Source organism: Cetorhinus maximus, chromosome 4, assembly GCF_964194155.1.
Source record: "Cetorhinus maximus chromosome 4, sCetMax3.hap1.1, whole genome shotgun sequence".
NCBI classification, from domain to species: domain Eukaryota; kingdom Metazoa; phylum Chordata; class Chondrichthyes; order Lamniformes; family Cetorhinidae; genus Cetorhinus; species Cetorhinus maximus.
Window position 1 is genome coordinate 80,160,654 of NC_135882.1, and position 13,852 is coordinate 80,174,505.

Consider the following 13,852-nt stretch of genomic DNA (forward strand, 5'->3'; position numbering starts at 1 on the left):
AGAAAGGTACACAGTACATTGCATTGTTGAAACATGGTTCTTTACAAGTTTAACATAGCTTCTATGTTTTCACCTAGAAATGAACCCAGTGCTTTCTTTACATTATTTATGGCTTTGTTAACACGCACTACTACTGCTAATGATTTGTAATCGTGTACTAATTGAATAACCATGGTCTACAAGAGCAGTCAGATATAGTGCAAACCTAAAAGGAAGGGCTTATACAAAGATCTGGCCAGCCTCCCACATTCTACCCTCCACAGGCCTGAGGTCAACATTGCTGCCATGTCCTAACAAACATTGTCCCAGTCACCAATCATCCCTATATTCATTGATCTACATTGGCTCCTTGTTAAGCAGTGCCTCTATTTTAAAATTCGCATTCTGAAATTCAAGTTCCTCCATGGCCTTGCCCCACTTTATCTCTAATCTCCTCCAGCCCTACGAGGTATCTGCAGTCCTACAATTCTGGCCTGTTGTGCTCCACTACTGGTGGCTTTGACTTAACTTGCCTTAAGGTCTGGCATTCTTTTCTTATACCTCTCAGCCTTGTGTGATTTGGTATCAATTTTTAAAAAATGTTCCTGTGATGCACCTTGGGATTTTTTACCACATTAAAAGCACTATAATACAAGTTGTTGTTGAAGAGATCGTGTGGACTGAAAATGATATAAAAAAAAACAGCAAATAGATACAAAGAATATGATAAGAGCTATAATAAAGGAATATGAGAAAGTGCTTTCAAGGGATATCAAGGTCAACATTAAAGGTCTTTTGAATAAATGAAGAGAAAGAGGAAGGCTTAAACGAAAGTAAGCACCTTAATGACAGATGCAGGTGATACTGTAATTAGAAATCAGGAAATGGCAGATTTAGTAAATAGCGATTTTGCATTCATCTTCACAGTACAAGTATAGGTTGAAAATGAAACACCAGGGATAAAAGATAAAAAAAATCAAAGAGAGGAATTACTAGATTAAATTAAGTAAAAACACAGTGAAGGAGAAACAAATGTTACTAAAGATAGACTAGTCTCCTGAACACAATGGTTTTGACACAGGGTATTAAAAAAAGTGGATGAGGAAATCGTTAATGCTGTTACAACCAGGTGAAGAGGAGTGAACTGGCTCCCTTCTGTTCAACCTCATCGGTTGGTGACAGCAAAGGTTCAAGTTTCTTTTTCACGAGGATATGCCTTTTCCAAATCAGAATGTAATTAACTATTTATGCAGTGAGCAATATGGAGCCAAACAAAGTTTTCTCAAGTTAAAGAAACAGCAAATTTATTCACCACTAAACCAGGGAAAGGAATAATAAAAATGTGACATTACACACACAGGTATCAGAAATAAGGGAAGTTAGAGTCCCAATAAAAGAAACAGGTAAAAGAATATACGACTAAGTATCCTTTGATCGTCCCTGAGGCATGGATTTTAAACGTTGCAGCCAATTGAGGTGAGCTGATTTCTTGGACGTGGTGAGATGTACAAGATGCTGTAGTTATTACAAAATCTCAGTTTGCTGGTAGGTCTCCAGTCATGTTAATTTCTCGAACCGGGTAATACATTTGTTCCAAGAGATAGAGAGGGAAGAGAGCCCCTTTCAGCCTGTCTCCTCTTCTGAAATCTTTTTTGCAATCTCTCTCCCATTAACTCTCTTACTCGAATCACAACTGTTCTGCTCTCCTGTGGTCTTGATACCCAGATGACCCTAAACTGTGTTAGGCCCTGGATAACATGTTCTTACATTGTTTTTTCCTTTTGGTTACAAACAAAACCTATCTTCATTTGAAAAAATTAGGCTTCAGGGTTCAGAAGATGCTTTTCCTTTTGGTGGCAGGAATGACAAGTAATTTTGTCAGTAACCCTTGCCTGTTCCTTGCTGTAACTCCAGATTAAGTATCGTTTAAGGGATATGGTTGGTTTACATGGCTCTTAGCTCCCAGATTGCTGGTAAAAGCCAAGCTGCTCTTGATTACCTGCCTATAGGGGTATTCTGTGCTTCTCACTGGCCTGCCTTCATGCAGAATGCATTTAACGATTTATGCAATGAGCAATAAGGAGCCAATAAAACAAAGTTTTCTTGAGTTTAAGCAAAAGCAAATATATTAACCACTAAACCCGAGGAAAAAATAATAAAAACATGATGTCACACGCACAGGTATCAGAAATAAGGGAAGTTAAAGTCCAATAAAAATGTACAAGAATATATGGGTAAATGTCCTTTGATTGTCCCCAAGGTGTAGATTTTTAAACGCTGCGGCCGATTTAGGCAAGTTGGTTTCTTGGATGCAGTCAGATGTACAAAATGTTGCAGTTATTATGAAATCTAGGTTCGCTGGTAGGTTTCCGGTAATGCTGACCTCATGAACTGGGTAATGCACTTGTTCCAATTGACAGAGAGGGAGAGAGCCCCTTTCAGCCTGACCCTGCTGCTGAAGAAGTCTTTCTTGCAATCTCTCTGCAGCCTGCAGCCTGGCCTGTTATACTTTACCCATTGTGTATTTTAAGGGGTTTCAGGTGAGTCTGTCTGTGGCAGCCATTGTTTCAATATCCAGCACTTTGCATTTTAATGTCTCTTCCTTAGACAGCGACGAGTTTCGATGGGTCTCTGAATTATAGGAAACGTCCGTCTCTTCACACTCCCCTCAGGGTGTCTTGTTTGCTTTTTCATTGTCATCTTGGAAGGTGACCTTGTACTTTTTAAGTACTGTCTTATTTCGAATTGCAAAATTTCCAGTCAGTTAAAAGTTAAAAAGTCATATTTACAAAAGTAAAGAGGCATAACTTCATGACAATGCATTTGTCATCATCTTTCAAAACACACTAGATTAGAAATCATCACTGTGGATTGAAAAATTTACAATATCACTCCACTATTCACTAAGGTTGAGAGGGATAAGCTAGGAAATTATGGGCCTATAAATCTAATGTCAGTTATGGGAAAGGTGCTTTTATTTGAGGAGGGGGGAGGGGTGACTGAGCAGTTGAGCAACATGAGCTGATCAGGGATAACCAGCAAGGATTTGTGAAGAGTAAGCCACATCTAAAAACCTATTTAATTTTTTCCAAGGCTGAACGTGGTAGACTAAGGAGTTTCTATGCATGTTATTTATATGACTTCCAGAAGACATTTGATAAGGTTCCACTTAAGAGACTGTTAATAAAAATGAGGGGGAATGGAATTGGAGGCAACAGGATAGAAGGTAGAAGACAGTATATGTACTCAAATTGCCCACCAACCCGTGACCCCACCACATCCCAACCCCCCTGCCAGATCTGTATTGGGTTCGCACTTTTTCACTATATTTCTAAGTCACTAGGATAAAGATGTAGAAAGGCTCTATTTAAGATGGCTGGTGGTGCCAAGTTAGATGGCACAGTAAACAGCATAGATGGGACCATAAAGCTGCAATGGGGCATTGGTAACTGAGTGGCAAAAATATGGCAGATGAGTTCAACACGAGAAAGTGAGAGCTCATCCATTTTGGACCCAAGAATGGTAAATCAGTGGAGTTAATAAATGGGAAGAAACTGTGAATAAACAGAGAGTTAACAGGTAAATAATTTAAATATCAGTGAACTAGGAACCTTATAGTCAGAGTCATAATGACACAGAAGAAAGCCATTCAGCCCATGGAGTCCATGATAGCTCTCTGCAGAGCAATCCAGTCTGTTCCATTCACCACTTTGCACCATCTAATTTAAAATAAAAATGATCATCTTGATTGATGATTAAAAACATCAGACAATGTTTCCACATGCTCATGGAAACCAGCAGTGTTGTTACAACTAACTGTTGGATCCCAACTCTTGCAAGCCAGTCCCTTCAAAAGGCATGATGTCACTGGAAACTCTAGACGTCAGTATGCCTGATCTGATAGTTCATCTGGGTAAGAAGGATTTGTACAGGATCTGGATGGGCCAGTATTTGCTAAATCAGGAAATCTACCAACAGATCTTTATTCATCTCTTACTGCTCATAAAAGGGACAGACATTTCCATTTCATACAACATAAACAATCTATGGTAAGTGAGAAAACAGGATCAACCTGCAAGACCCTTTTTCACCAGACCAGACAAGGCCACTGCACTAACTACTAAAAGCCACCTCAGAGTTCAGGATTCTATTTGTGTGGCAGGAGCTTGCATTGCACAGAGCTTCCAAGGCTTCATCCTGTGCCTACTAAATGGTGGATCCATGTCTATGAGTCTGTATGACCCATATATAGATAGTTTACATCAAGGAAGGTGGCTCGTGGAGTCAAGGGCCAGTTCCCAGGCTTCTCCAGGCGCAAGGGGCAGGCACCCACTATTGTCAAAGTTGGTCACTACTTTATGACTATAAAATTTGAGGAAAATCCATGACTTCTGGAAACCTTCTATCCCACAATGTAATTGGAAACCTTGGCACAACACAGGATCACTTCTGCTAAAAAAAAAGTTCTGCAATATGAACAGGGTGTATGAATATCGACATGGAAATAATAGCTCTGAACGATTATTCACCTGTTTTCATTTCTCGGTCTCTGGAAGTAGCTGCCAGAATTTGGAAAGTTATTTTCATAACCATCTGATTTTCTGTCTGTTTGTGTCTGAACATGTCTGGAAAGGAATAATCCATAGTTTAAATACTTTGCAATGCCCTTTAATTGAAGAGACCAACGGCATATGGTACCATTGTAAAAGTGTTCGAAAACATATTGTTCCTGTACATTTATATTCGTTTGCGCTGACAGTAACACTGAAGTTAGTAGAAAACTAAACAGTAAAACAAAACAGCTTTTGCACGACTGTAGGGAATGCATATCACCAAAGTGATTTCAACACATGCCATAAACAGCAGTGCCATCCCAACAGCAGAATAAATGTGTAATAGTTTACAAGTGGCAGCAGTTATGCTCTTTTACTAGTTCTGGACTGAGCAACCGTGGCACACCCATCACATAGGCCAGCAAAACCATTTGAGAATACTCATTGTCTATAAATTTCATTGTATGCGCGCATATGCGCAGTTGCTTTAAATTGCATCATGGCCATTGTTGAATTGTTTTTGAATTTCGTCCCTATATCTGTCTCTCTTCCTCTTTCCTTTTAATTCACTCCCTAGAACCTACCTCTTTGACCAAGCTTTTGGTCATCTGGCCTAATCTCCTTATGTGGCTCACTGCCAATTTTGTTACATATTGCTCCTTGAAACACTTTGGGACATTTTATTACACTGAAGACTATAAATACAAGCTGTTGTTGTTGATTAGCTAGTTTCTACATTTTATGATATCGTTCTCCAATTAGAATGCAGTTTGAGAGGGGATTTGGATGACAGAACTGTTGAATAGGCTTGAATAACTTCCTTGAACCAATTGTACCACAGGTCTAAATGAGTGAACTCAAAAAAGAATAATCAATGAGGTGATAAAATTTTAAAATATTTCATAAATGTGGTTTAGACATCAATTTTCCATCAGCAATTGTGAGAGCCTCAAGAGACTATATTCAAAAAGCATGTCACTGTGATTGTGAATCAAGTAATTAGAGCTAGTTGAGTGGTCATTTCAGTGCAATATGATCATAAAAATTATCTACAATAAAAAAATGTAAAATCATCAACTTTTTCCATTTTTGCTTAGACTGTAACAATGCTTCATCAATATTATTACCTTCTCTGACCAATCCCAGGATCATCAGATTTGCGATATCTATTCTCTTCGTGTCGCTTTTGATTCAACAATTCTTCATAAGCCTCCATTGACGCATACGCATCTTTCCTGTAAGAGGCTGGTTCGTGTATGGGTGGATCAGGTCTTATGTGAGCAGCACCCTGAAAGCTGGTGTCATCTGAAGGATCAATATTCTCCTTATAATACTGGTTACAATTTTGAAATAAATCAATTAGTATCCAAGTAAACACATTGGTTCTAGAATTAAAATGCATACAATTAAAATATTTGTATTAAACATTTTCTACATAGGATGCAATTAATGGTGATACATTAGAAATCATTTCATAACATTTCAGAAATCTGAACTGCCAGTAATAGAAACTGCCTGACAGCATATGAAGGAGAAATGAATAGGATATGTTAATTGGGCAAGATGAAGTAAAGTGGGAGACTAGTGCGGGGCATCAACACTGACATGAGCCTATTGGGCCAAATGGCCTGTTTCTGTACTATTAGTACTCTGTAATACTATTGACAAGTTCACTGTCTTAATATGGCAGCAAGTAGTTGTGAACAGTTGTTTTGCAGGAAAGTATACAGTGGTGACCCCAGATCTCGATATTGTGAGATCACTGCACCTTCTGATGCATATTAACAACCTGGACTTGGGTATATGGAGCATAATATCAAAGTTTGCAGATTATACAAAACTCGAAAATATAGTAAAGAGTGGGGAGAATAGCAGCAGACTTCAGGAGAATATAGACATATTGGTGAACTAGACAAATAAAATTCAATCTAGGGAAACAAGAATAATGCAATTTTTCAAAAATTCATTCAAGGGGTGTGGGTGTCGCTGGCTAGGCCAGCACTTATTGCCCTCGAGGTGATGGTGGTGAGCTGCCTTCTTGAACCGCTGCAGTCCATATGTTGTAGCTACACCCACAGTGCTGTTAGGGAGGGAGTTGCAGGATTTTGACCCAGCAACAGTGAAGGAACAGCGATATATTTCCTAGTCGGGGTGATGAGTGACTTGGAGGGGAACATCTAGGTGGTGGTGTCCCCATGTGCCTTTTGCCCTTGTCCTTCTAGACGGTAGTGGTTGTGGCTTTGGAAGGTGCTGTCTAAGGAGACTCGGTGAGTTCCTGAAATTCATCTTATAGATGGTACACATTGCTGCCACTGTGCATCAGTGGTGGAGGGAGTCAATATTTGTAGATGGGGTGCCAATCAAGGGGGCTGCTTTGTCCTGGATGGTGTCAAGCTTCTTGAGTGTTGTTGGAGCTGCACTCATCCAGGCAAATGGAGAGTATTCCATCACACTCCTGACTTGTGCTTGTAGATGGTGGACAGGCTTTGGGGAGTCAGGAGGTGAGTTACTCACCACAGGACTCCTAGCCTCTGACCTGTTCTTGTAGCCATTATATAGCTTGTCCAGTTCAGCTTCTGGTCAATGGTAACTCCCAGGAAGAGTTTTGGAAGGCAGAATGAGGGGAGGTGATAAAAACTAAATTATACCAATTTACAGAGGGTGTAGGAACCTGGAGGTTTATGTGCAAAAATCTTTGAAGGTTGCAGGACAAGTAGAGAAGGTTGTCCAAAATTAAAAGCATATGGAACCCTTGGCTTTATAGATAGTGCTAGAATACAAAGTAAGGAAGTTATGCTAAACCTTTACGGATCACTGGTTAGGCCTCAGCTGGAATAGTGTGTTCAATTCTGGGTACCAAAGGATGTCAAAGCCTTGAAGAGGGTGCAGAGGAGGTTACATTGTAGGACAGAGTATAAATCAAGAAGTAATGGGGGGATTGATTGTAAGAAAGGTACTGTAATAATCATGGGCAATTTTAATCTTTCATATAGATTGGACGAATCAAATTGTGAACTCATCCTCCAGGCTACCTTTGCCAGAGTACATTCAGGACAGTTTCTTAGAACAATACATTCTGGAACCAACCAGGGAGCAGGCTGCTTTAAATCTGGTAATGTGCAATGATATTGGATTAATTAACGAATTCTAAAGTAAAGAATCCTCTAGCAACAGTGATCATAACATTATGAATATCACATTCAGTTTGAGGAAAAGAAATGTGGGTTGAAAACTCATGTCTTGAATTTAAATAAAGGCAATTATAAGTGTATGAAGACAGATTTGGCTAAAGTGAAGTGAGAAAATAGGTCAAAAGGTAAGAAGGTGGAGAAGCAGTGGCAGACATTTAAGGAGCTATTTCTGAACTCTCAATGAAGATATACTTCATTGAGAAAGAAAGACTAAGAAGAAGGATGCACCATCCAGTCCAAACTAAGAAAATTAAGGGTGGCATCATATTGAAAGAAAAGGCATACAATTCTGCGAAGTTTAGCGGTGGGCCAGAAGACTGGGAAAATTTTAATAACCAGCAAAGGATGACTACAAAAATAATAGAGAGAGAGAAATTTGAGCATAGGTGGCCAAACCTTCTGAAAGTTAGAGCCGCAGACGATAATCTTCAGACAGTCGAGAGCCGGAAGACACAGACAACCTTTACAGACATATTTTTATTACTATTGCACACACTGAGGAAATCTTCAAATTTTTCCTCTCTAACCTTCCGGGATTCCTTCACACACAATTAGGATTGTGAAAAAAACAACCCCGATACAAACCATTGATACATATCAAAGCTAGAATATGCTCAATGCTTAACTGGCTTTGACAGTCTTGCTCTTCCAGTGTGGAAGATCAGTGAAGTTAAGAAACAGATTGGTTTTACTTGAAAAGAAGTTATAACCATCTACTGAACAACAAATTTGCATCAGAGTACCTGTGCTCCAGAGGACCTTGTGGCATTCCTACCTCTGGGCCAGAAGCTCTGGGTTCAAGTCCTACTTCATGACTTGATGGCCACAGGTGGTGTGTTAATAACATGGCCAAATAGGTTGATTATCAGCCTGTAAATCCTTCCAATACACCTGCTGGCAGGTGGTAAGAGCGGGAGAGTTTCCTGATCAGTCATACTGCAGAAGGCAATGGCAAACCACTGCAGTCCTTTGCCAAGCATAACAATGGACCAATTCAATGCAAATCCATGCTCGCCAATGCTTTCTTAAGGCATGGCACCTAAAGGAGGAAGACCACCTGTGTCCCAATATATTCTTACATTCCTGTTCTGTATTAAAACGTTTCCTCCCTTTCCAGACAGAGACCGCAAGTTGGAGGGTCAGCTACGAGCGGGTGGGTTAGGATGCCGGAGAAAATGGTACAGAGCTAAAACCTCTGGAAACTACAAAAGAAATCTTGCAACGGCGCTAGAACGAATCACTGATCTTAACCCTCCTCCCTCCCAGTGCTGCTGTCTGCTCTCAGTTCATGACAGAGGCTGCACCCAGCTGTTTACCTCCTACCAATGCGTGATTTAACAAGTCTCACAGGACAAGGAATGAGCCACATTCTGGTGTGTTAAAGAGCGACATGCGCTCACAAGCTACTGTTTGGCCACCCCTAAATTAAAGTACAAGAGAAAACTAGCAAGAAATGAAAAAAAGACAGAAAAGCTTGATAAGTGTACAAAAAGGAAAAGAGTTGCTAAAGTCAGCACTGCTCCCTTCGAGGATGCGACTGAGAAATTAATAAATGGGAAACAAGGAGATGGCAGAGACTTTGAACAAGTATTTTGTATCTGTCTTCACGCTAGGAGACACACAAAGCATCCCAGGAATAACAGAAAATTGAGATGCAAAAGAAACGGAAGAATTAAAACAACCACAGTCACTACAGAAATAGTACAGGGAGAATTAATGGGACTAAAGGTTGACAAGTACCCAGGACTTGATGGTCTGCATCCTTGGATCTTAAAAGTGGGTAGATGCATTGTTTATAATCTTCCAAAATTCCTTGGATTCTGGAAAGATCCCAGTGGATTGCAAAACTGCAAATTTAACACCTAAATTCAAGAAAGGAAACTATAGGGCAGTTTGGGAAATGCTGAAATCCATTATTAAAGATGAAGTGGCAAAACATTTAGAAAATAATAATACAATCAAGCAGTTAAAATGGTTCTGTGAAAGGGAAGTCATGCTTGACTAATTTCTTAGAGTTCTTTGAGGATGTAAGAAGCAGGGTAGATAAAGGGGAACCGGGAGATGAGGCATATTTGGGTTTCAAAAAAGCATTTCATAAGGTGCCACATAAAAGATTACTACACTGAGCAAGAGCTCATGGTGTTGGCGTAACATATTAGCTTGGATACAAAATTGGCTAACTAACAGGAAACGGAGTCAGGATAAATGGGTCATTTTCAATATGGCAAACTGTAACTAGCACAGTGTCACAGGGATCAGTGCTGGCCCCTCAACTATTTACTACCTATATTAATGACTTGAATGAAGGAGCTGACTGTATTGCAGCCAAATTTGATGATATACAGATAGGCAGGAAAGCAAGTTGTGAGGAGAATACAAAGAATCTGCAAAGGGATATAGATAGGTTAAGAGTGCGCGAAAATATTTGGCAAATGGAGTATAATTTGGAAAAATATGAGGTTGTTCACTTTGGCAGGAAGAATAGAAATGCAGAATATTATTTAAAATGGAGAAAGACTGCAGAATCCTGCACTACAGAGGGATCTTGGTGCCCTTGTACACGAATCACAAGAAGTTAATATGCAGATACAGCAAGTAATTAGGAAGGCCAACATAAGCTGGCCTTTAATGCAAGGGGGGGTAGAGAATAAAAATAGTTAAGTCTTGCTCCAACTGTACAGGACATTGAGCACACTGCACCAAGAGTATTGTGTACAGTTTTGGTCTCCTGACTTTAGCAGGGACATACTTGCATAAGAAGCAGTTCAAAGAAGGTTCACTAGGCTGATTCCTGGAATGAAGGGGTTGTATTATTGAAACATATATGATTCTGATGGGGCTTGACAGGATAGGTGCCAAGAGGGTGTTTCCCCTCATGGGGGAAATATATATTTAGGGAGTGCAGTTTAAAAAATGAGATCTCCCTTTTAAGACTGGGATAGAGAGAAATTTATTGAGGGTCATTAGTTTTTGCAATTCTCCTTAACAGAGAGCGGTGAAGGCTGGGTCACTGAGTATATTCAAGGTTGAATTAAACAGAATTTTGATCGACAAGAGAGTCAAGGGTTATTTGAGGAGGGGGAGGGGGGTGCAGGGGAGCTTGTGGCGGGTGGAGGGACAAGCAGGAAAATAGATTTAAGCCACAATCAGATCAGCCATGATCTTACTGAATGACAGAGAAGGCCAAATACTCTGGGGCCATATGGTCTACTGCTGCTCCTACTTGTGATTTTATAATCTTATGAAGTTGTTTGAACGGGAATGTATTGCCTGAAAGGAAGGGTACTGAAAGCAGATTCATTCGTGCCTTTCAAAAAGAATTGGATGAATATTTTAAAAAGGAGAAAATTGCAGGTTATGGGGAGAGAAAGGATAAGTAGGACTAACTGGATAGCACTTTCAAAAGCCAGCACAGACAACGGTTCACATGGTCTGCTTTTCAGCTATGCCAATATTCACATTTTTTAGTGAGATACCATAAACCATATTTTTTGATTTGATGTTAATGTTAACTCCCTGCCAGAATATCATGATTGTTTTTTTCTGGACTGAACAAAAAATTGTCACCTTCGGTAGCCACCTGCCATTTCTTCTTAATTGCTCATATTTGTCTTGCTCCCTAAGAAACTGATTGTACTCCTGGCTTCTTTCATTTCTCAGTCTGTCCTGAAATAACATTCAAACCATGATTTAATGTATCAGCTAATTCAGAGAGATTAACGAAAAGCAGCATAACTGACCAATCACTGCAGATGTACAATCAGGATTTCAAGGTCATGGGGAAGTGAGCAAGATATTAGGTTGTATAGCTAGAGCAATTCAATTGTGGAAATCATAAGACCTGCCTTATAAAAGGCTTTGGTGTTGCTGCACTTTGAACAGGTTGTGCTTGCACAGGAACAGGAGAGTGAGCACATCCTTAGTGGGGCACAGCCAGAGTGGGTATTTGGAATTTGGTGCAAAGCGAGAATTGAACTGGTGAGTCTTTCTCTTTAATGTTTGTAAGTTCAGTAGTCTAGTTAAAAGGTTGGAACAGTAGTTGACTCAGCTGACTGTGCAACAGTTAACTGTCAATCACCTGAAGCCTGATTAGGGCCTGAATAGGGGTTAATTACTATTTGAAGCTTAACTAGTGGTGAGTCAAGTCAGCTCTATTTAAAAAAGGGACTATCTAGAAGCATGCTACAGTGTGCTTGCACAGGAACAGGAGAGTGAGCACATCCTGAGTGGGGCATAGCCAGGGTGGGTATTCAGAATTTGGTGCAAAGTGGGAATTGAACTGCATGGGGGACAAGGTGCTCTTTGCATTTTTTCCTTGCTATCCAACTTCTTAAATCTTCAGAGCGTGCTGCAGCAGTTGAGGATACAAGGGAAAGGAATCACTGGTGTAAGGTAAGTGGGTAAGGTATTTAAACTATAAGCAATTAAAGTAGTACGGTCTTTTTGTGGTTTACAGTTTGTATACTCTACAGTAACGAGGATCAGGAAAGAAGGGCCCTAGGGTAATTGGTTTAATTTAAAGGGATAAGTGATGGCAGGAGCGCTCAAAGCCGTGGTTTGCCCCTCATGCTCCATGTGGGAAGCCAGGGACATTTCCAGTGCCCGGGACCAGGATGTGCAAGAAGTGTGCCCAGCTGCAGCTCCTGGAAACTCGGGTTTCAGAGCTGGAACGGCGGCTGGGGACACTGTGGAGCATCCGCGAGTCTGACAGCATCGTGGTTAGCACGTTTAGAGAGGTGATCACACCGCAGATGAAGGGACTTGAGGAAGAAAGGGAATGGGTGACCACCAGGCAGTCCAAGAGAAACAGGCAGGTAGTTCAGGAGACCCCTAGGATCCCGCTCGCAAATCGGTATTCCATTTTGGAGGCTGATGAGGGCACTGGTTCCTCCAGGGAGTGCAGACAGAGTGAAGCTTCTGGCACCATAAGCAGCCTGTCCGTACAGGAGGGGAGGAAGGGAGAAAGAGCAATAGTAATAGGGGATTCTATAGTCAGGGGAACAAACAGGCGCTACTGTGGCCATCAACGTGACTCCAGGATGGTATGTTGCCTCCCCCGTGCCAGGGTCTGGGATGTCACTGAACGGCTGCAGGGCATCCTGAAGGGGGAGGGTGATAAGGCAGAGCTCATGGTACATGTTGGTACCAATGACATAGGTAGAAAGAGGGATGAGATCTTGCATCAAGAATTCTGGGATTTAGGCAGTAGGCTGAAAAGCAGGACCTCTCGGGTTGTAATCTCTGGATTACTCCCAGTGACATGTGCTAGCGAGCTCAGAAATAGGAGAATAGCACAGATGAATATATGGCTTAAGAGTTGGTGCAGGAGGGAGGGTTTTAGATTCCTGGATCACTGGGACCGTTTCTGCGGAAGGTGGGACCTGTACAAGCGGGACGGTCTACATCTGAACCAGAGCAGGACTAACATCCTTGCAGGCGGTTTTGCTAGTGCTGTTGGGAGGAGTTTAAACTCATTCGGCAGGGGGAGGGGACACAGAATGTTAGCAGAATAGAGACACATCATAATACAGTAAAATAATCAAGTCAGAGGGAGTACAGCTGCAATAAGATTCAAGGGAATAAAGCAAGGCTGGATGGCCTCTGCTTTAATGCCAGGAGTATTACAGGTAAAACAGATGAGTTAAGGGTGAGGATTGATACATGGAATTGTGATATAGTAGCCATCACTGAGACGTGGTTGAGGGAAGGGCAGGATTGGCAGCTCAACATTCTAGGATATAGAATCTTCAGGCGAGACAGGGGAGGGGGTAAAAGAGGAAGCGGCGTTGAGTTATTAGTTAAGGAGTCCATTACTGCAGTAAGGAGAGATGATATCTTGGAGGGGGCATCAAATGAAGCTTTGTGGGTAGAGTTTAGGAATAAAAAAAGGGGCAGCCACATTGTTAAGTGTTTATTACAGACCCCCAGATAGTCAGCGGGAAATTGAGGAGTAAATATGTGCACAATTTGTGGAGGTGTGTAAAAACAATAACAATAGGGTAATTATATTAGGTCATTTCAACTTTCCCAACATTAATTGAGATAGACATAGTGTTAAGGGCTTGGATGGAGTGGATTTCTTGAAATGGGTACAGGAGAACTTTTTAGATCAATATGTAGAGGGTCCAA

The 13,852-nt window shown here is 40.9% G+C and overlaps 1 protein-coding gene across 3 annotated transcripts in view; it reads right to left on the reverse strand.

Annotated features, from left to right (window-relative positions):
- The window catches only part of cspp1a (centrosome and spindle pole associated protein 1a), a 192,648-nt gene that overhangs the window by 133,907 nt on the left and 44,889 nt on the right, over positions 1–13,852 (reverse strand). For 2 of the 3 annotated variants that reach the window (XM_078540372.1, XM_078540371.1), the window contains exons 6-8: positions 11,291–11,389; positions 5,660–5,865; positions 4,509–4,604 (exon numbers count right to left, since the gene is read on the reverse strand). In XM_078540372.1, the coding sequence (XP_078396498.1) occupies positions 4,509–4,604; positions 5,660–5,865; positions 11,291–11,389 (401 nt within the window). The remainder of the gene's footprint in view (positions 1–4,508; positions 4,605–5,659; positions 5,866–11,290; positions 11,390–13,852) is intronic. The other variant, XM_078540373.1, reaches the window with a different exon arrangement.